Genomic DNA, 24,205 nt, shown 5'->3' with positions numbered 1-24,205 from the left:
CCTACTGACTTAGGAAGGACAGAATGACAGAACAAGTAACTCTTTGGCAAAAATAATAATGGTGATTACTCTTTGCAGGGAGAGGGTCTCCCATGTTTCTGATACACTCACAAACACATAACCATTTGATACACAAGTCAATGACATGATTTTGGTGAAGTAAGAATGACCATCCTCAGATGCTCACTGTTGAAAAAACAAGCCACGTGGACATTTCATAAACAAGGTGACACACATAAGCAGCATATCCAAAACTGTATTCCTTAGAATTAAATTTAATTGTTTCATGGAACATATGATTTAAAAAAAAAAAAAAAAAAAAAAAGGCAGCTCAAGGCCCAATCGGTTTTGGAGATGCGGACTCAAAGTTACTCAGGTGTCCTAAACGTAGGCCTCCTCAGAGCCTCTGATAAACTATAGCAGATTATAAATCCCAGGAATGGGTGATATGTTACAGCTCCCAAATTTCTTCGACCACAGAACCCTGGTCCTCCTGGAACTCTCCTCTTCTAGAGTCTCTGACATACATTTTGGGAAACACTCTATTAATGAATCCATTGGAACTGTCCTTCTGGCCCAAAGTGAATTGAACCCTGCAGGCTCAGCTATGTGTGATGATGAAGAAGCCATGATGTGACTTGCCTTGGTGTTACATTCATTAAACAAGGAGACCATTGGACTGATGTGGCTGTAATGCCCTGAGAGCCTATGGAAGCAAACCAAATCCTGAGCCCGTACATGCCACAAGGTTATGAAGTCAACATGCTAAGGATGACCAATCACACCCAACTAGGTTTTAAACCATAGCCAGTCAATAACTGCCTTACTTTGCTTCCTCCATTTCTATAAAAGTTCCCTCCCCAACCCTTTTGGTGGAGGACTCCTATCACTTGCAGTTTGGTGCTGCATGATTTGAATCAATGTTTGCTCAAATAAACTCTTAGAATGTTCAATATACCTCAGCTTATCTTTTAACAGAGGTCACCCTTACACAGAGGTTAAGCAACCTATCATACATGTATGTTGGCAAAGCCAGGATTAGGAAGCAGGTTTCCCAAATCTGGGTCTGGCTTACTTCCCACTCCACCATTCGCCTCAGTCTTCCTTCTCACTTAGATTGCCTTCCAATTGTTATTCATCTTGAAAAAGTAAAATTATTCATAGAAACGCTCAACCCCTTCTGGTTGGGGTGAGCAACTTTGATTTCCTGAATGAAAACAGTGAACTTGCCTTTAACAAGAAGGTCGGGAACTATATTTAAAGTCACTGGAGTATTAATATTGTTGCAATTACAGTTAATCAATTTCACAGCCATCTCTGACAGCTGTGGTGCTTGAGGGGAACTTCTTGGAAGAGGTAAAGAAATGAAAAATGAATTGCTCTGTGTGTGCATTATTCATGTATTTATTTTCCAATTTTTTTCATGAGATCATCCTTAGCTACATTTTCGGTGAGGAAGGCACCATGCTTTAAAATTCTGTAGTCAATTTCCTGTTTTAAAACTTTTAATAAGAATCAGATATGCATAAGTGGCTTTTTTTTCTTAATAATATCTCTAAGAATGAAACGAAAGAGGCGCTGTGCTCTCATAAATGCTACAGATCTCCTCCAGGAGGGATGTGGCTACATATGCCACACCATCTCTGTACTGATCAAATAGCACAATGGACAGTTCCTCATTTCTTTCAGAAATTGCTTAATTTATATTCGAATAAATTCTGCAATCTGGTCACGGTGTGCTACTTATAACCTCAGTATTTTATTATCAAGATTCATAAATTACACAGCATTTAGATAAAAAATGCATATCGCAGAGTTCTTCTGGCTTTTTATATGCCCCCAAGAGATTAATACTGAATGTATCAGATCTGAGAGAGTAGGGAGGATGAATGGCTACAGGAACGCATCAAGAGCTTGAAGGCTTAATGTAGATAATTCTTCCATTCTAATGCTTTGAACTTTGGTTAATGATTATTATAGATGAAAGAGAATGTGGCTTACCACAGTCCCCAAAGATTTACATACCAAATTCCAAAGCCAGCAGGTAGAAGTCTGAAATAGGACAAGTTTGTTCTTAATCTTCCTTTACTTGGCTCACATTTAGGGGGGACCATTACAATCCACTTTGGTTTTACACTGGATTCTATCCTCTGAAAACTTCCCAACCCTGGCTTTTTTCTGACCCATCACTATCCACCTCCTATCTTCCAAATCAAGATTCCTTTTCCTGGTTTCAGGGGTCTCAAGCACAGATTTCTTTTGCTAAGCTAAATAAAAGTATGACACAAAGCCATCTGTACCTACTCTATCTCATCTATTGATAATACTCATTGATTCTCAATAAATAGTTTTTTAAAAATGTCTACTATGTATTAGGCAATGATAACGAAGAGTAAACCATGTCGTCCCCTTACCATCAGACAAATAAACCCAAAACTTGCTCTTGTGGACCTTATTTTATGGTGGTTGTGGGGAAGACAGTAAGAAAGAACTAAATAAATATATACATGTAGTGATAACTGCTGGAGAGAAAAATAGAGATGGGCAAGGTGTGCCAAAGAGATCAAGGAACAGCCTGTCTTAGAGGAGGAACTTGAGCATTGATCTGAACAATGCAAGGAAATGAGGTACATGGAGATTTGTGGAAAGAGCATTCCAGAAAAGGAAAAAACACACACAATGCTCTCAGGAAAGCAAAGAGCGCTGGGTGCCTGCAGCACACTAATGTGGGATGGGGAAACTGAGCAGATGATGTTACGGGGGACAAGGGGTCGAATCATGTGACTGTGTAGGCCATTATAAAGACCTGGCTGGGCGTTTTGCACAGTGTACCATGATGTGATGTAAGGGTTTTGAATAGACTGTAGAGGGCCAGGCATTAGGCAGCTGAGTGGCTTGGACCACCATGGCAGCAACAGGGGTCGTAAGAATGTCTCGAGTCTATGCATGTTGAACACAGAGCCAACACCGCTTGCTGACAGCCTGGATTTGGGGAATTCCTATAAAGTATTCCTCACTTGTCTTATTTCTTCTCTTAGGTATGGGAAGTTCTATAAGCAAAACACTGCCCATTTCTTTATTTTTCTATATTAGCTATAGGGGATTGCGAGGAATCAGTTGTTTCTAGGCTCCATCTGGAACTCTACCAAAACAAGAAAGGACCAATCAATATTAGCAGTCACTCACAATGACTCGACAGGACAAGAATCTGATGGTGTCTTAGTCCATCTGAGCTGCTGTAACACACTGCCACAGATCAGGTGGCTTATAAACAACAGAAATTTGTTTCTCACATTTCTAGAGGCTGGGAAGCCCAAGGTAGAGGCACTGGCAGATTCAGTGTTTGGAGAGGTCTCACTTCTCGGTTCACAGATGGCTGTGTCTTCACACAGAGCTTCCTGGGGTCTCTTTCATAAGAGCACTAATTCCAATCATGAGGGCTTCACCCTCATGACCTAACCACCTCCCAAAGGCCGCATCTCCAAATGTCATCATTTGGAGGTTAGTTTTCATCACTTGGGGTTAGTTTTCGACACATGAGTTTTGGGGTGACACAAACGTGCCACCATATGAGGGCAGATGGTGAACTGTAAAGTTACAGACTGGCTGAGGTTCTTAAGAGAAGAGCTAATGCATAACCACAACTTCTGGCCTTTAGATGAAGAGGGGATGAAGCCTTTAGATAATCTTGTTTATAATGAGAAGGCAATGAAGAACAGTGAAGAAAATGGTCAATCATAGTAGGAAATGTGGTCACCAGGATTTGATGGCATCAATATCAATCAGTTAAAGAAGAGAAACAGGGAGAAAAGCTTCTCCCTTTGTCCTATAGGTAAACCAAACATCCCCTCGGGCATTTTGAAGCAAGCCATTCCTGCACCATCATTCACCATCTTATTACTAGGGAAGGTACTGGTACTTGAGGGAAAATTGAGATATAATACATGTCCAAAATGTCTGGATGCCAGTAGTTTCCAGTGTTACAGAAATACTGAGATTGGTGAAGATTATTTGCAAGGGTTCAAAGGTGTGCTATCACTGGCTTCATGGATCACTGCCCCTAAGTAATAGATTTGCAACTCAACAACTCTTGCCTGAGGTCACTCTTATCCAAATAGTGGAAATCATGCACATGGAAGATAAATGGTGGAGGAAATTCTAGGCTCAGAAAGAGATTTCCTTGGGTTCTCCCATATGGAGAAGGTAGGCTGGGAATGAGGCTGACCTCAGAATATGGAACTTTGTTATAAGATAGTGAGGAAATAGAACACATGGAAGATACTACTCTTGACTCCCTTCCCTAGTTATCTCCAAGTCTTGCTTTGTGCTTTTTCTTCCTTTATGTATGTGCAGATGTTCCTATAAAGCACGGCATATGTTTTATTTCTCTGAATTGCAAAGGAATACAGTCTGCCCTATTGCTTTTCATTATTGGATAAACCAAGGTGTCAACACCGGCCCTTAATAAGATGTTGTAAAGTCACCACCTGTGGAGAATTTGCATAAAAAGGAAAGATTATTCACTTTCTATCATGGAGCCAAATTTCTGTGCTAATGAATCTACTGGCTTCACATAAAATTTTAAAGGGCACGTAGCCCCACTCCTGATAAAATCCCACCAAATAAAGCTAAGAATCTCAAGATAGAAAACCAAAACAATTAAAATGTTCTATCATAAAAATAAACCTAATTCCTCCCTAGACAAGCATAGTATTTTCCCAATATGGAAATAACTAGCACCTGGGGGAAAAAGGAAGTTAACCATGCATTTTTACATATTTTCATGAAAAGAGAAAAGACATAGGCTGCCCATTAACAAGAGCCATGAAAAACATTGCCCTGTGGAGGGAAAGACATGTCTAATTTGTAAATCCAAGTATGCCTAGTATTTTCCTTCATTTTCTACTCCCCAAGGATGTATTTTAACACACAATTACTATTTTTAGTGAGGAAAGCTGACTACCACTATTCAAACTGCAAGTCTGAATTAAATTTAGTCATCACGCTTAAAAAAAATAAACTAATGAGTGGCACTTTCTCTTCCTTCACCATTCACCAGCTTTCCAGGTACTTCCCACCTTCTAACCCCACATTCCAAGCACCGAATGAGAATCTAAACCTGCATCAGGTGTTGGATAAGCTATATACCTGGAGACCTAACCATGACTCTCACGGGTCTTCAATGTTGGGAGTTGGGTTTACTATGCAAATTGAAAATTTAAAAAGAACATGGTAAATTCTACACGAGAGACTGGAAAAACAACAAAAACAAATAGTAGGAAGTCAGAAGAGTAATATTATACTAGTCAATTATTTTTAAACAACTAACGAACAGTAATTTAGAGATGTTTTGTCCTTGGAAAAAGTATTATTTGTACTTTTGTTAAATTATCTAGACAAGTTCTCAGATTCAATGAACTCAGATTACCTATTTGCGAACAGATTTCTAGAAAGCCACAACAATCAAGTTTTACCTTATGATAACACCTAAAATATGCAGCACGTTCGTCAGAAAATTTCTCCAGTCTTTTTGGACCTTTGCTTGAAGCTTTCTTGAATACTAGCCAGCATCGCTGATATATCTGGAAGGAAATACAAAGAGTTCAGCATCACTGACTCGGATATTACTGACATTTGCATTTAAATGTTTTCTTTTTGATGTTTTCACCTGTAAAGTATTCATACGCCATAAGCATGATGCTACTTCGGGAAAATAAAATTTTAAAACCCAAAATTGTTCCCACAACTGGCATATTATGTCATTCAATTACTAGACTCAAATGAAAATGAATATTTGAAGGCAAATTTCTTAACTTTTCAATAACAGTTATCAGTAGCAACATTTCAGAAAAATTTCCAAAGATAAAAATCCCAAATCAGTACAAATAATGCAGGCATCTATGCCACATGTCCTCATTTCAAATGGAAATAAATATAGAAACTATGGGCCTGATATATGCTGAAGACTTCACTGACGGCCCAAGAAAGAGACAGCCCCTACGTGTCACCTGACATTCCTCATAATTGAGGGCCAAGGATTGGGCCAGACACTAGACCAGCTAATAGATGACCGATCAAGACCAATCAGATTCCCCCTCATAAAATCTAACCCAGAGACTCAAAGATTAGTTTCAGACTGAGCGCAGGCTGAGTTGAGAGGTCAACACCGGCAGGTTATAAACTAAGATTGGCGACCATGTTGAATCACATGTCTAATAATTAGGCAGTGGAACCTGGTACAGAGAACTAGATAATTTCTACTCCGTGCAGAAGAGACATTTTAGTTCTTTGTCATCTTTCTATTGCTCACTTCTCCTGGTTTTCATGGAAATCATCTCTGTCCCTAGGAATCCACCGCCATCATCACCACTCTTAGTTGAGTAAGGCTGAGTGGAGTTCTGATCCGAGTAACCAAAGCTACCCTGATTGGAAGAACCAATACAAACTAGACACTAAAACATTAATCATGACAAAGAGAGGAAAGTGCAAAGAGCTAATGAGTAAATGGAAAACAATGTTCTCCAAAAGCAAAATGAGATGTTTTAACATAAAAATTATTAAGGATTTTTATTAATGATAATATTCACTGATAGCATAGTTCTGAGTGGCACTCATACTCTGTTGGTGACCTCTAATGGCTGTCTGACAACAAATATGAAGAACCTTCAAAGAATATGAATCTATCCTAAAGACAAAGCCCAAATGCAGCCCAACATTGAAAGAGGAATTCTGAATTCAAGTGCAGACAGGTGGGTAACTATTCAATCACAATTACCTCCCTGATCCTTAAATCACCTTCTAAATACCATATTTATGTGGTTTTGTATAGTCAACCCATAAATAAATTTTATGCACTATAAAGTTTAAGAACCTCTGAGCTAGTAAGAAGAAACAAAAAAGTCCACATAAAACATGTGGCCATTCAAACCATACTCAATTTAAAATGCCTTCTACAACTTTATTAGTAACTGGCAAGTGGATGAGGAGAATTCAGATTTGCTACTACTTGTCTGAATAGATTCTGTTTTTCTCTTCTCACTCAGTAAACTAAACATTCATTAATCATTTTGTTTGAGGTGGTAAAAAAGAACATGAAATCCACTCCATGTTGAAGTTTTGCTCTGAATATAAAGGGTAAGATTTGTGCCCCATGTTGCTAAATGTATAAGATAATTCTAGGGTTATTATTTATAATGATGATAAATGGAAATTACTAAAGCCTCAACAATAAGGACAAAGTTAATGATAGTACTTCTATTACATAGAGTAAGTATGTTGTATGTAACATGATATATAATACAATATAGATGTATGCATCTTCAAGATTATGTAGGCAATCATTTTATTAAAAATGTAGTAATATGAATAGTATACAATATATATGTATTAAATTATGCTACACCAGTAATATATATGTTATCTATCTATAGGTATATTATTTGAAACAAATTTCAGAAGGAATTTCTAATGACATGAGAAAGTGGAGGTTTTTTTGCTTGTTTTTGTTTTGTTTCACAAAAATTAATACTGTAAATTAAATGAAAGAGAACTGCTATTTCTTAAATATCCAGAGGTATCAATAAAATACTACAATTAATATCAATTCTACTGGCTTTCATCTTGCATAATCATTAACTTATCAAGAAGTATAAAAGCATGGAGAGAGAAGCAGAAAAGCAATTCAACAGAGAAAGGATAGCCTTTCAAACAAATGGCACTAGAATAATTGCATATCTGTAGGAAAACAAACAAACAAACAAAAGCACAATAAACACCTTAACTGAAAAGGTTCATCTTAAACAAAATGGATTTAAATATAAAACAAAACTGTAAAACCTCAGGAAAAATAAAAGACCACATTGGGGATTATGGTGTGGACAAAGAATTCCTAGACTTCATACCAAAAGCACAACCCATAAAAGAAAAACTTGCCAAACTGTACCTCCTCAAAACTTAAAAATTTTGCTCTGTGAAAAACTCTAGTAAGAGGATAAAAAGACAAACTACAGACTGGGAAGAAATGTTTGCAAACCACAAATCTGACAAAGGATTAGTATCTGGATACATAAAGAACTCCTACATAAAGAACTCGACAGTAAAGAACCAAACAATCCAATTACAAAATGGAAGGAAAAAAATGAATACACATTTCACTGAAGAGGATGTACAGATGATGAAGAAGCACAGAAAAAATGGTCAACAATATTAGCCAACAGATAAATGTAATTTAAAATCACGAAATATCACTACACATCTATCATATTGGCTGAAATAAAAAATATAATACTACCACCAAATGCCTTTTTGAGAAGGATGCAGAGAAATTGGGTCTCATACTTTGCTGGTTGGACTGTAGAATGGTACAGGCATGCTGAAGCAGCTGTGCAGTTTCTTTAAAAACGCTGACCCCACAGTTGCTTTCTTAGGAAACTATCCCAGAGAAATGCAAACTCCCCCCACCCCATCTGAACATAAATCTTCACAGCAGCTTGATCAGTATCAGTGCAAAACTGGAAACAGCCATATATTCTTCAATGAGTTAAGTACATCCATATCATGGAATACTACTTGGCTATAAAAACTATTTAACTATCAAGACTGCAACAATTTGAATGAATCCTCAGATAATTATGCTGAGTAGAGTAGGGGGTGGGGGGAGCCAAACCTAAAAGGTTACATACTATATGACCCTATTTGTAGCATTCTTGAAATGACAAATTACACAAATGGAAAATAGAAAATAAATAGAAAATAGAACTGTGATTGTCAGGGGTTAGGGACTGCAAGTGGATATGTTGACAAAAGGGTAATATAAGGGACCCCTGAAGCAATGGAACTGTCCTGGATCTTGGCTGCATTAATGTCAATATCTTGGTTATGATGTTGTGTTATAGCTTTGAAGATGTTATCACCAGGGAAACTGGGTAAAGAGTACGGAATCCTTGTGTAATATTTCTTACAACTGAATGTAAATCTACAACTATCTCAAAATACTTAAAAATTTTAGCGGAAAAATGTATGGATATTTATGCAAACTCTTAAAACTACAGCCTAATCTAATAACAGTTATTTACATTCTTCACCAGTCCTTCTTCTATCGCTATCAGACCACAGTCTAATTAACCAGTGGCCTAAAGAACTTTAAGAAGCCAATTTGTAAGAGCCATTGATAACAGTTCAAACATAAAATCCTTTTCAGGATAGAGACCCCATCATGAAAATTAGCATTTCCAGTGCTATGGTTGACACATAGAAGTCTTACCAACATCTCACTCCTGTCTGAATAATGGATGAGACAACTGTGTCCCTTAGAATTTGACCACCACCAGAGGACTGTAAATACAGTGGGACTAACTGTCACTCTGTTCACATAAAGAGTGCGCAAAATAGGCTGTCATTCGACTATTGGCAACCCCTTTCTTTTGTACATGCCCCTGAAAATGTTTTAAAAATTGAGCATGCTAAAGGTTTGCAAAAATAACCAGTGTAGCAAAACACTATTTTCACTTAGGAAGATCATTTACATTTCCTAATTACGCCTCAACTTTCAGACTCACTCTCGAATGATATCATTTCCAACTTCCTTTTATACTTGTTCATTTTCTTCACAATCCAACCAGTCTGTTCGTGGCTGATGTCTAAAGGTTGTTGAAAGCAAGCTAAAGACGCCTCAATTTCACCATGCTTAATAATTTCCACCTTTAATCCATCTGTAGTGAGTTTAGGGGTTTTTGTTTCTCACTTTTCTTTTTCTTCTCTTTTATTCAGTAATAAGGGCAAAAGTGCAATGTTACAAGTAACTGCAAAAATGCTATTATATAAATTCCTATGCAACTATTGGCTGGGGCATCACCATGGAATAGAGTACATCATGTCGGTTGACCAGGAGATAAGGAAAACCAAAATTTGGTTTATGAAAAGGCTCAGGATATTTGTAACATACAAACACGTGGTACAAAAATAATGCAAAAGTTGGGAGCAATCATGCAATCAAAGCCATTCCTTATTCTGTCCTACATCCCACATCAGTGATCCTCAGTGCTGGTCCAGCATCACTCAAGATAATTGTTAATTATGTAGATTCTTAGAGATTAGCCAAGGTCTACTGACTCAGAACCTCCTGGGGTGGGGCCAGACAAATTTGCTCTTTAACACGTTACCCAGGTATTTTATTTGTAACTTGCAAACCCGGGCCATAAATATTCATAAAGATGCAAATAACACAGTGCTTTCCACTTGGGACTGCCAACAAAGAGCTCTCCAACCAATGCTCCACGATGAGATGTGTGGTTTCCCACAAGTGGCACACAGAGGGCTTTGAAGTGGAGCAGTGTGAGACGCTGTCCTGAGTAGAAGAGAGACAATGAGGCAGAAATAAATCTGTTGAGCTCCAGTGAACTCTCAACTTCACCCCAGACATTCTCTGTCCCAAGAACCCTGGAAGAGCCACTTAGTACCTGAGGGTTAAAAACTCACTCTAAATAGCTCAGTACTGTTTAAAGGGAACGACACAGGACTCCCTGAACGTGGTAATATGTGACTGACTAGTTGGGAGTAACACAGACGTTGTCAAAAAGATGACAATTTGAGAACAATCCCACTTGAGGGTTTACAGTTTTTTTCCCTTTAAATTAATTCATTCAACCATCTCCTTCGTATTTTATATAACATATCTACTTACCATCTGTAGTACATTTTAGTTAACATTTTTCTTTCAATTGTTTTTTTTTAAGATTTTATTTATTTATTCATGAGAGACACACACAGAGAGGCAGAGACATAGGTAGAGGGAGAAGCAGGCTCCCTGCAGGGAGCCTGAAGTGGGACTTGATCCCAGGACCCTGGGATCACGACCTGAGCCAAAGGCAGGCGCTCAACCACGGAGCCATCCAGGTGCCCTCAATTGATTTTTTTAACTAATTGTTTTTTAATTTAAAAGAGGAACCTTTTATCCCAAGGATAATAGCTAAGTGTACTTCTCACCAGACATAAAGACTAGATAATCTTAATGATATACTGTTAAGAGAATTTGATGACGGACTAAATTCCCTTCTGAAATATCTCACCTACTGCACGTCAAGGTTCTACAACCTCAGGACTAGTGACATTTAAGGCAAGGTAATTTTTCATAGTGTGAGGGGGTGGGGTATCCTGTATGTTCCAGGATGTTTAGTAGCATCTCTGGCCCTTGCCAACTGAATGCCAGTAGCACACTTCCCCCACTCGGTTGACAACCAAAATTATCTCCAGACATTGCCAAATGTCTCCTGGGGGACGTTTGTCAGAACCACTCCTAGAGATGACTGTACGCTGATCTAAGATTGCACATTTGAAAAATATGAGGCTTTGTGAATATCTTCAAAGTCCCGGATTTGGACAAGTTAATCCGCACGAGCCACTGCTGAAGCTAAAAAGATAAGCACAGCACACAGTTCTGACAGCCTGGGTGGATAGACACCAGATTTCGCAGTTACATGAAAATTTTCTCCAGTGTACATTTTCTCTTGCTAGTTATGGGTGGTGGCTTTATTACATCTAATTTTCAGCCTTAAGTTGTCACCAACCCATAGATGATTTGTACTGTTATTTTTCCATCGTCTTTCTTTACAATTGGATACCCTTAATAACGGCTTAGCTCTGGTTTCAAATCGCTGACGCTTTTACTAGCTTCTTCTCCTAACAAAGAACAGTCTGGTAAATTCACTGAGATTTCCAGTGCCAAAAAGTAGCTGAAACAAGTAAGAATTTGTTTTGGGTTCCTAATTTTATTGGCAGTCCATGACAACAGGCTGCACGACAGAGTCATAAATTCAACTTCTGGAGAATGCATGGGCCATTATAAAGATAACAGAAGGCAAAATTTGGCCACAGAATTTCTGTTAAATGGAAATAATATACTCTCTCCATGTATACTCCAGAAAAAGCAGAAAGCTCAGTAAGATGTGACCATTGAGGTCTCTATGGTCCATTGCCAGTGTCAACAAACTTTTTCCGTAAAGGGCCAGAGGGTAAATATTTTAGTCTTTGGTGATCACAGGTCGTTGCTGGAGCTACCGAACTCTGCAGTCGTAGCACAAAAGTAGTCACAGAATATGTATAAGTGAGTGGTGTGGTTATCTTCCAATAAAACTTAATTTAAAAAAAATCAAGCAGCAGGCCAACTTCTGATCGATGCCAGTATTTCTCAACGGTTTAAGCTCATGTGACCTTTTGATGAACAAAGAAATAGGTTGACATGTCCCTCAAGAGAGAAAATGAGGAGGGAATATAGCTCAGGTGAGAATCTCTATATATTCCACAACTCTCCCACAAGCCCAGATTTTACATATATAAAATTATATTATATTAAAATTATATTAAAATGTTGACCTGGGGCACCTGGGTGGCTCAGTGGTTGAGCATCTGCCGGGTCATGATCCTGGGGTCCTGGAATCGAGTTCCACATCAGGCTCTCCCTGCAGGGAGCCTGCTTCTCCCTCTGTCTTTGTCTCTGCCTCTCTCTGTGTGTCTCTCATGAATAAATATATAAAATCTTTTTAAAAAAATGTTGACGTGTGGGATCCCTGGGTGGCGCAGCGGTTTAGCGCCTGCCTTTGGCCCAGGGCGCGATCCTGGAGACCCGGGATCGAATCCCACGTCGGGCTCCCGGTGCATGGAGCCTGCTTCTCCCTCTGCCTGTGTCTCTGCCTCTCTCTCTCTCTCTCGCTGTGTGCCTATCATAAATAAATAAAAAAAAAATAAAATTAAAAAAAAAATGTTGACGTGATGCTTTTTCTACACCCTCCACCACACTTCTGTGTCCTGTCCACTGTCCAGCATTCTCTACCATGAATTCAGATGCTGTCCTAAAGAGAGACCTCGCATGCACGACACAGATAGCATCCCATCTCCAGCCTTAGGACGTAGTTAGCTTCTGATTATTACCTTTTTCTACGAAGTCAAGGTGCACTTGGGAAGAAAAGGGAGATTTTCCATATTACCGACACCCCCTTCTCTATAATCACGTCGGCTCTTCTCAAAGCATTCTCCCCAGCTGTCAAGATATACCCCCGAGCACACAATACTAAATTAGCCTCACTGCTCACATGCTAACCTACTCTCCAAAACAAATCAAAAGCTCTTCTCATCCAGGAGGCTAATATCAACACCTACCACCGGCTGAACCTTTCCTCTGTGCACTACAGAGTGCTGAGCCCTTTCTGTGCATTCTTTTCTTTCAATTAACCACCCTCCCTGCCACCACCACCCCCAGTCCTGTGAAGCACATCCTGTCACTATGCCCATTTTATAAGGACATACAGCCTCAGCAAGGTTACTTGCTAAGATTACTCGAGGGCATGAAGGTAGCAGAAAAAAAGCCAGGATTTCACTTCGGTTTGCCCCACTCTGGAGAACAAGCTAACCATCACTCCAGGAGTTTCCCAGAAAAGTTGGACTCCTAGAGAGGCACAAACTTATGCCGAGGGTCGAGCCGTCTGTAAGAAGTTTATTTTCAAGCTTATCATAATCTAAAAAGAGACATTTCGTTGTAACCATATGCTCTTTCATCTGGACGAAGACTTTATAGCTTAGCTATTTCAGAGTGACATTTACATTTGTAATGTTAAATTCCCTGGCACCAAGTGTTCATCTCCAGTGATGGTTTTTAATGGAGTAGTTCTGCAGCCGGAGTCTTAACATCCTAGGCTAGGACTCGAAGGTATCCTAGCAGTTTGTCAGAAGTGTTTGCTTTTAAAAGAATTTCACAAAAAATTAAAATAAAATAAAATAAAATAAAATAAAATAAAATAATTTCACACTCTCTCTCCTTAAGAGACAAAGTATTCAGCACTTCTTGACCGAAGTCCAGAAACCCATACATGGAAAGTCTTTTCTTTTCTTTTCTTTTCTTTTCTTTTCTTTTCTTTTCTTTTCTTTCCTTTCCTTTCCTTTTCTTTTCTTTTCTTTTCTTTTCTTTTCTTTTCTTTTTCTTTCTTTTCTTTTCTTTCTTTTCTTTTCTTTCTTTTCTTTTCTTTCTTTTCTTTTCTTTTCTTTCTTTTCTTTTCTTTTCTTTCTTTTCTTTTCTTTTTTTTGTGGAAGGTATTTCTAATTACAAGTATCTCACTTTTTCTTTGGCCTCTCTTGCCTTGCCAACCCTCAGGTTCTTGTTCTCAATTAGTTATGGCTGCAGTAGACCAACATCCTGACCAGTGGCTTCCTCCTAGCATGTGTAGTCGCCTACCTGGGGCTGACCTATCTACCTCTCCTGAAGCGCCCGGTCCTCCACTTTGGTGGTGGACACAAGGTATCCAGCTACCTCCTAGAGTCTCGGACTCCTCTAGTACTTTGAGATGGAGGAAATGCCACTATCTAGGGACAGCCCAGTGGCCACAGAGAATGGGGCCAAACGATGCAATCTGGAGGTGGAGAGGAAGAGTCTTTAACGAAGACAAAACAAGAGGTAGGAATAAGCCCAGCAGATAATTCCACCTCCGTCCTGTCTACCAGGGTCTGCAAAATTCTCCTTCTGAGCTGTGAGAGCTTTTACTTGGATGATCTCGGAGACCAAGGTGGTTGTAACTTTCCAGGCCTACAAATAACTCTACCGTTATGGGATTTCAGCAGATGACACATGAAGAGTAGACAAGGAGTTATTTGGCATCTTTGAATCATAACTTGTAGGCTGCTACCAATACCACTAACTAAAATAATGAGCTGGTTCAGAATTATTTATTTTATGAAGGGAAGAAATTTTTAATGAGTAAACAACATGATCCCACACCTATCATTTACATATAAAGGTATATACCTTTACTTGTAAGGAAAGAAATGCTAATTTCGAGAAGATTGCACAGTGGGTAGCAAGGTACATTTTAAATTCAGTGCGAAGAAAAAGACCAGCAAGAACAGGATAATTAATCATAAAATAAAATTTGTACAAAGAGGATTAAAAATCCTTAAAAAGCATCCACAGGCAATAAATTAGCTATGTCAATCCTTCGCTAAACGGTGAGGGAAATTAGCACAACCTTTTTAAAAGCAGAATTATGCCTACCCTTTGACCTGGAAATATTACTTCGAAGAACTCCCCCCCCCCCCAAGGGAATAATTAAGGAAATATGCAGACATATGGGAATAAGGTTCTTCCACATAAAAACTGAAAACACTCTAAACGTTCCAGGAGACTGGTTTAATTAATTATGGCATATCTGTAAACTGGAAATTGCTATCATTAAAAATGATACTGTAACATAATATTTACACCATAGAAATGCTATTAGTAAATTAAGTTTTAAAAAGTAGGCTATTCTTGCTTTTTAACAGGTTTCTACTCCAATATATATACCCCTTCAGTATATAGGGCCCTGTTGCTTATGCAAGAAGACTGTGGGCCATATTTGACCCTTCGCCACCAGCCCTCCCTCAGACACACACACTCACACATGAAACTATTGGGGAAAAAATCTGTGCTTTAATGGAAAACTGTGCATTCCATACCATAGCACACACACTTCTAGGATTATCTGTTTCGGATTCTGTGGGAGCCCTTCTACTCCTAAATTGCAGACAACTCCTAGAAATGCAACATAATTCTAGTCCATGGAGAGGCAAATTCTGTCCCTGTCCCATGCAGCAGAGGTCCAACCAACTTCCCTCCCCCACTGCCAGTGAGGCAAGTTTTGCCTCCTTTCCAACACTCATTTCACTTCGCCAGGTATATAAATGTGTGGGTTCTCTGGGCTACCCTACTCATAATATTCTGCTTTGTTCTCTCACTTAACTAATGAGTTAAAGCAGAATTTGCAACGTGTTCATTCTCCATCTGTGAAGAGTCATGATTTTACCTGCTTTGGAAAATCGTCTAACGCAATCCAGCAACCTCATGTCCCCGTGTACTTTCCTTCTAGCTAAGCCTGGAATGTTCTTAGTGCTTCTCTAGGGACTCCCACCCCAACCTAACTCACCGTCTCCAGAGTTTCAGAGATTCCCTGCTTCCATTCTGGCTGCATTCTGATTTCTTTTCCTACAGTGCATCTGGGGTGATCTTTAAAACCCTAATCTGACCACATCAATCTGCTGCTTAAAGCATTTCTGTGGCTGCCTGAATTGCCTCTGGGGTAAAAACCAAAGTCTTAAAACATTCCAGAACCTGCAAGAACTGGCCTCTCCCTACCATTTTAAACCTTATTTTGCAACTTTCTTCCTTTATACGTTTTTCACTTGTAAATACATGGATATGCATATTTTAGGAATGTTCAAACAAGTAATACATATGGTTAAAAGGTCTCATGGAGTCAATATCTGCCACAAACGGTTCTTGTCATCAAGGGAAACCCTTTGGTTGTCAGTACAAAGCTGACCAGGGTCGGGAGAGCCAATGCTCTGAGAGAAAGTTATGCACCTCCTTCCCTCTCTCTTCAGATCTACAGGGTGGGAGGAAGCTGAAGAGTGAGGAAGATGTAGAACAAAAGAATCACCTCAAGAAGCCATTAGCAGTTACAGTCATTTATTTGGCTTTTATTTTTAACTAGCCTTTTAGGGGAAAAAAAAACAAACTATCCTTTAAAAATATGCTGGAAAATCTTAGCTGCTGTATGGGCACAACTGGGAGCTGATATCAATCATTAATTCATCGGGCAGATATTTACTGGGCACCTATCCTGTGCCATGGCTGTAAACAAACCAGAAAGAAGTCTCTGCCTTCTCTGGGCTTACAGATCATCCATAAGACACTAAGATTTGTGCACCTGTGTACGTGTGTCTTACAGGACGTGGATAATTTATCATGTGGTCTTTAGTACCACAAAGGAAAATAAACCAAGTTAAAGTGGATAGAAACTGCTGGTGGTGAGTATCTTCAGTGGGGTAACCAGGGAAGTTCTCACAGAGAAACTGCCATCTGAGCAACCACCCAGAAGGGGATGGAATCCAAGAAGGAGTGAACAGAGTAGATACATGGGGGGAGGGAGAGGAGAGGCTCCAGACAAAAGGAACAACAAGTAGGTCTTGAGCAGAGACATGCCTGCATGCAGAAGGAAGCAGAAGGAGGCCAGGGGAAGTCCAGAGAATTCTGGGATGGTGGATGGAGGTGGTGAGTGCAGGTCACACTGCATAGGTCTCGTGGGTCTTCCTGTAAAGTCACTGGCTTTTTCGCTGCATGAGATGAAGAGTTTTGAATGGAAGTAATAAAACCCAATGTATGGTCAACAGACTGCCTGGGTCCAAAGGCAGAAGGAGGGAAAGCAGTCAGGAGCGGCTGCAGTGAGCCTTGAAGGCCAAGATCCAGGCTGGACCCAGGAAAGAAGTGAGGGGGGTGGGGGGAAGAAGTGGTCAGAATCTGCATCTGTTTAGAGCAGAACCAGCAAGATTCACTGATGGGACTGGATGGAGTGGGAGGAAGGAAAGAGCCGAGGATGATTCCCAGGATTTTTAGCCCATGCAAGTGGAAGTATGGAGTTCCCACACCTTGAGTGAGCCTGGGCGACCAGGGTTTGTAGAGTTGACGTGGAATTTGGTGACGGATACGGTGAGTCCGCCATGCCCGCTGAACAGCTAAGCTCCTATAAATATTAATTATCAAACATAACAAGTAGGCAGTTATGTATACATTGGATACGTGAGCCTGTATATACAAGATTTCATTCTATTTTAAAATGAATTAATAATACTCAGAATTGAATGGATTAGTGCATTTAAAGTGCTTCCATTGCTTAGGAAGCCTCCAGAGCAGTCAGTGGCTCCCTACCACCCTGCTAGGTGGTGGTGACCTGCGTACAAACAAGGACAACACACATTTTGGTTCCTCGTTCACTCATTAATTTTTCAAATATTTACTGAGCATCTACTATGTACTGGGCCCTATTTCAACAGTGAAGAAATGGCAGTGCGTGGAGCAGAGTCCCCAAAGCACACTTTCTAGTCCACAGAGACAGATAATGAAGTCTCCCAGCCCCTAGCACAATGCCTGGCACACAGCGATAATAATTACAGACTATGTTTGCGGAACAGTATCCTTTGGTTGTATGTATCCAACTAAATATTTGGCAGAGTTAAAAAAGAAATGATCTCATTGCGGCTTCCAAAGCGACTTCCAGAGCAGTCTTTGAATGATCACCAAACCCACATCACCAAGACTAAATCCCACTTTCATAGCCTGGCCCTACGTCATCTGACCTCTGCCAACTTGCTGGACCTCATCTCCCACCACTTCCTGCTTCACTCATGACACACCGGCCTCCAGAATGTTATATGCCTTTCTGACAAAGGATGACTGAACTTGCCAGAACTTTCTTCCCCTCGCTGTTCAGATGGCCGCCTCCTTTCATCCTTCAGGTCTTCAGTGACATTTGTCTTGTCATTTGACTATTGTTGCACAAAACTCACCGCAGAGCTTAGGAGCTTAAAACAATAACCATGAATCACTCCTCACAAATATGATGGCTGATCTGATCTGGCTTCATTTGTTAATCATGGTAGGCTCATCCACACGTGAGCAGTCAAGTCACAGATTTTCTTGAGTGTGCAAGGGGATGACTCAGCTCCGTCCCATGTGGTCTTGGATTCTCCAACAGGTTGGTTGGGGCTTATTCTCCTGGAGCAAGCAGTAGCCCAAGAGAGTAAGCGGAAAAAGGTAAATATTTTTTAATCTATCTATCTCTTCATTCGGAGATAACAGTCATATGCAGTTGAAGCAAATACTACAGAGAAATCTTGTATATTTTTTATCAGTTTCCCCAAAAGGTAACAGCTTGAGAAACTTTAGTACAGTATCACAGCCAGGATGTTGGCATTTCCTTCAAGACAGGAATCCTCATGTTGCTCTTTTATGGCCATATCTACCTCCTTCCTACAAGACCCCCTCCTTAAACCCTAGCAACATCTAATCTGCTCTCCATTTCTATAACTGGCAAAATAAGAACGTTATGTAAATTCAATCATTCAGCATGTAACCTTTTGAGTTTGTCTTCTTTCACTCTGCATATTCTCTGAAGACTCATCCACGTTGTAGTATCCCACAGTAGTGACCTACCACAGTTTGTTCAATCATTTACTCATTTGAGGAACAACTGGGTCATTTCAGGTTTCTGGCTCTTACCAAAAAAGCTGCCATAAACATTCACGTACAGACTTTTGAGTGAAGAGAAGTCGTCATTTCTCTGGGATAAACCATATCACCCTCTAGGTACTTTCACTTCTCTGGTTTATAATTATCTTTAAAAAAAATTTGTCTACATTTCATTGAGAACTATACCAGAGCAAGGTTAGAATTTTTGCTTCAATCAAAAAATATAATTTAGAAAACTTAAGAGGGGAAGGAAAGCCCATTATGTTTACCCATATTTTTGCTTTCTGACTTCTTTTTTCCTTCCCAATGTTCCAACATTCATTCTTTTAACTGTTCCTTCTTTTTTTTTAAGATTTAATTTTTTTATTCATGAGAGACACAGGGAGAGAGGCGGAGACACAGGCAGAGGGAGAAGCAGGCTCCCTGCGGGGAGCCCGACGTGGGACTCAATCCCAGCACTCCGGGATCATGACCTAAGCCAAAGGCAGACGCTCAACCACTGAGCCACCCAGGTGCCCCTAACCCTTCCTTTCTGTTTTGAAATCCTCCTTTAATTATTTTAGAGTAGATCCGCTGGTGACAAATTCTCCTAGTCCTCTTTCATCTGTGAATGTCTTGTTGCCCCTTCATTCCTGAAGGATACTTCGTTGGTGTAAGAATCTGAGTTGATCATCGTTCTTTTCTTTGGCACTTGACAGGTGTACCTCCTTGTGCTACTTCCTGTCAGCCATTCTTTCTTTCAGCACTCTTTTAGTTCCACCTTCTTTCTGGGCTAGGATGACATGAACGTTAGATCTTTTGTTAGAGTCCCACACATCTCTGAAACTCTGTGAATTTTTTCTTCAGCTTATTTTCTCTCTGTTGTTGAGACTGAGGATTTCCTATTGTTCTACCTCTCCCCTATCCTCTTCATCCTGCTGTTGAGCCCATCCACTAAATATTTTAATTATTGTATTTTCTGTCCTAAAATTTCTACTGGGTTCTCCTTCCTCTCATTTCTTTTGGGGAAACTCTTTCTTTACCGAGACATTCTATTTTTTCATGTGTTTCAAGCATGTTGGTAATTACTCTTTGGAGAATTTTTATCATGGTTCCTTGCACACCTTTGCCACATAAATCTAGCATGTCTGTCATCTCAGTGTTGTCAACCATTGTTTGAGGTCTTGATCCTTGGTACACCAAGCACATTTTGGTATGGAAATGTCGATATTTGGGGTGTTATAGGTTTCCAGATCTTAATTAAACCTTCTATTTTAGCTGGCTTCCTCCAACCCCACTCCAACACAGGAAAGGGTGGGTGGCAGAGCGTGCTTCCCTATTACTGCTGCTAGAAATCCAGGTTTCCCACTCGGAATCATTGATACCTGAGGGGGTCCATCATTACACCTGAGTTGGGATGAGAATTCTGAGTCATCACGTGATCTTCATGCATACTGCACCGGAGGTGGCCTCATTACCTCTGGGTGATAGTGAGAGCCCCAACTCTCCCACAGGCCTCCTCTGACACCACCCCAGTAGGGAAAGAGATGGCACCTCACTGTAGAAGTCCAGGCTCCCCACACAGTCTCCACGGACACCATGATGGAGAAAACCAATTCCTGACCAGTGGGGAAGAAAGTCCTGGCTTCTGACTTGGTCTTCATAGCATCAATTCACAAAGCACCTTGTTACAGATGAAGGGGATCACAATACACCACCCTAAAATACAACACCTTGGAAAAGGATTATTTTGAGTTGAAGGCAGCCAAGAAACAGCAGACACAGGAAAGCTGTCTGTGCTGCCCCCCTTCTGCCTAAGAGCACTCCTTTAGGTGACACAAATTTCTTTTTCTTTTAGGTGTTTCTGCATCCTGTACCAGGAAGACCTGAGATGGCACTGAGGTGAGTCTGTATATTCAACCTTACTAACCCTAACATACTATACATTTCCTAGTCACCTTCCCACAATTTACCACCCCTGGCAAATCAAATCCCCTTTATCTTTAGTCTAGTCACTTCTCCACAATTTATCACCCTTGTTAAAATGGTATATAAAGAAGATTCCAAACCCAACCATTTCTTTGGATTTTTACTTCTTTTCTGTGAAGTCCCCATGCATGTAAAACTATTAATGATATTTGCATGTCTTTTCTCCTATCTCTGTCTTTTATCAGCTAAACTCCCAGTGCCCAGGTACAGCAGTTAAGAGAGTATAGGAGAAGTTTAAACTCTTCTACACATTTGCACAAGGGGCTAATCTAGGCTCCTTACTCTACCTTTGCTGGTACTGGCTGGGAAGTGGCGATAGTCTATTCTGTGGCATTTCACTAATGCAGAGTAGTTACTTTCTAAAAGGTTTCTGTATTGCTAGCCTGCCTCATTTTCTGGTCCTTTGGCCAGAAAAAAAAGTTTTTTTTATTGGTGCTTTTTTGTCTATATATATGGGCATTTCTGGCTTACTGGCTTCTTTAGCTCTCAGTCTGGCATATATAAGGCAAAAAGAAAGTCCAGGAAAGTCACCACTGGGTTGTTCCTCCATCCTAAGGTCCCTAGCTTGTCTACCTCCTTTCCACCTTCCAGGTTCTTAGGTCTCATTGACATGTAATGTTCAGGGGTCATAGGTATACTTAATAGAAGACTAGGAAAAGGTACCTGTCCCAGAGCAAAGATAAATCAATCTATCTATCTATCATCTATCTATCTATCTATCTATCTATCTATCTATCTATCTAAATGCTTTTAATAAGCCTCTGCATCAAGTTTGCTAATATTTCATCTCACATGGTCAAAGAAGGCAGACAAGGACAATAAAGTTTCAAAGTAAAGGTCATGGAAGTAATCAAGACCACCAATGTACTCACAATTGACCACGATGTCACCTGCTCAGAACACCTTCCCACCTTCCAAATCTACAGTACTCCCCACCACTCCCACACACTAACTTCAAATCAATATCTGAAATTATCTCCCTCATCGAGTGGTCTGCATATTTATGTTTTGCCTTCCTCCCTGGAATGTAAAAAAAATATTTTATCTTAATTACCTTGAATCCTCAAGGCCTAGGAGAGCATGAGGTTTTCATTTATTTTGAATGACTGAGTGAATAAATAAATGAGCAAATAAATGAATGAGGAAAAGTCACTCAGAACTCAAGAGATTTCCAGAATTTCATAAGGAATCTGACATTTCCAGATCAGCCTTAACATCTTTATGCAAGAGACAAAAAAAAAAAAAAAAAAGCCCAAGTCATTTAGCATGCAAACATTAAAATGATATTGAGAGGCAGTCTTTTCAAAGAAACAATTATGTAATCACATTTTTCCTTAAAAAGTGCATTCCACAAAATGTTACTTTCTATGCCATGGAGAAAGACTCCAGTGGCTATTTGTCATGTCAGTGTTTTCAAACATCAAGGGTTTTGTCCTAAAACCACAGAGCCTCAAAATGACTATATTTCTCGATAGACCAAAACAAATATATTCCTATAATTAGAAACAGGCTCTCACCAAACTGGAAAGAGACCTTGACACTATGGCAAAAATTTTTTTTAAAATTTAGGGTTTTTCATTAAAAAATGTCCATTCTGGAGCTAAGTTACTGTAATCATTTCAGAAGTTAGCATTTCAATGAGGCTTGCTCCTCCACATTTTTAGGGCAACACTGAGTAAAAGTTATTCTGTGAGAGAGCTCAGTACAGAAAATTAGAATGTCACTCTCCAAGAAAGGAAGAGTAATGAATTCCACAGTTGAGAAGGCACTCTTAAAAAAAAAAATAACCACCAAAAAACCCCACAAGGAACAGACCATTGCCGGAAAAGGGCAGAGGGGTGAAGCATAACATTCGTGTTATAAAAAATTCTGAGCCAAGAATTCAAGAGAAGAAAACCCCAAGTGGCCACTGAGAAATCCCTCATAGATTTTCACGGGCGATTGACAACAAAGAAATATATTTGCAAAAATTCTTGATGGGAGGAGATGTGAAATTGACAGCAGTTGTAAGGTTGGTTGGTTGGTTTGGGCTTTTTTAAATTTTATTTTGGTTTTGTTTTGTTTAGGGATGAGTGCGGTATTAAACACTTTCTATGACCATCATCTTCCTCATCATCATCATCGTCAACCTTCTGAGCCCTGGCTAACATGGCAGACAACCATTATTCCTGTGTCACCTATGCTGTATGAGCTAGGATTTAGTCAGGTCCCCTTTCCATGGGTGAAACACTATGGTCCAGAGACTGAAGCGATGTGCCTATGGCCACACTAAGCTATTAGCCAATGTAATATGGAGCCAACACTTGAAATCAGGTCTGTCCACCTCCCAGACCATGATCTATACCCTAAGCTCAAATCCCCAACATTGGAACAAAAACAACACTTGAGAACCATCTAAGTTTTATAGCTGGTAGTCCTACCATACTGGTCATTTTCTTTCAGAATCCATTCTTTAGGGATTGAAGTTAATCTTGACACTTAACTAAGTCGTTATCAGAGCAGTAAAAAAATAAGACGAATATCAGAAGAGAAGTTATAATACAGGTGCTATCCACAGACGCTGCTGCTAGAAAACAGCATCAGGGGCAGAAGGAGACTTACTTTTTCTAAAATTATAAAATTCAATCAAAAATATAATTTTCATCTTTCATTTTTGACATTTCTTTAGAAAAAATAACCGTTTATCTTGTGGAATAAATGTAATAAATGAACGATGACCAAAAGATATAAAATACAGGTTGTTGTATCACAAATTTAATATTCAGAGAGATACAATGGAAGCTCTAAAAATAGGAAGCCTAGCACAAATCGAGATTAATAGAAATGACATCAGTCCAACTTTGGGCAAAAAAGTCTACCTCTTTCCAGCTTAAGGGTTTCCATCTGATAAATGGTGACACTACTACTTACCGCACAGATTTGTGTTTGTTTTGTTTTGTTTTGTTTTTTTTATTTATGATAGTCACACAGAGAGAGAGAGAGAGAGAGAGGCAGAGACATAGGCAGAGGGAGAAGCAGGCTCCATGCACCGGGAGCCCGACGTGGGATTCGATTCCGGGTCTCCAGGATCGCGTCCTGGGCCAAAGGCAGGCGCCAAACCACTGCGCCACCCAGGGATCCCTACTGCACAGATTTGTGAGTAAGGCCGCCCATACTTGTGTTTAATAAACGTTATTATTATTTTGTTCTTTA

General features: G+C 39.7%; 1 protein-coding gene across 2 annotated transcripts in view; it reads right to left on the bottom strand.

The window, feature by feature from the left end:
* DOK5 (docking protein 5) overlaps positions 1 to 24,205 on the bottom strand; it is a 152,288-nt gene that overhangs the window by 76,734 nt on the left and 51,349 nt on the right. For both annotated transcript variants that reach the window (XM_077873631.1, XM_077873630.1), the window contains exon 2: positions 5,475 to 5,582. In XM_077873631.1, the coding sequence (XP_077729757.1) occupies positions 5,475 to 5,582 (108 nt within the window). The remainder of the gene's footprint in view (positions 1 to 5,474; positions 5,583 to 24,205) is intronic.

Source organism: Canis aureus, chromosome 26 (genome assembly GCF_053574225.1).
Source record: "Canis aureus isolate CA01 chromosome 26, VMU_Caureus_v.1.0, whole genome shotgun sequence".
In the NCBI taxonomy this organism is placed as follows: Eukaryota; Metazoa; Chordata; class Mammalia; order Carnivora; family Canidae; genus Canis; species Canis aureus.
Note: the sequence above shows the minus strand (reverse complement) of the source record. Positions and strands in the feature narration are given on the sequence as shown.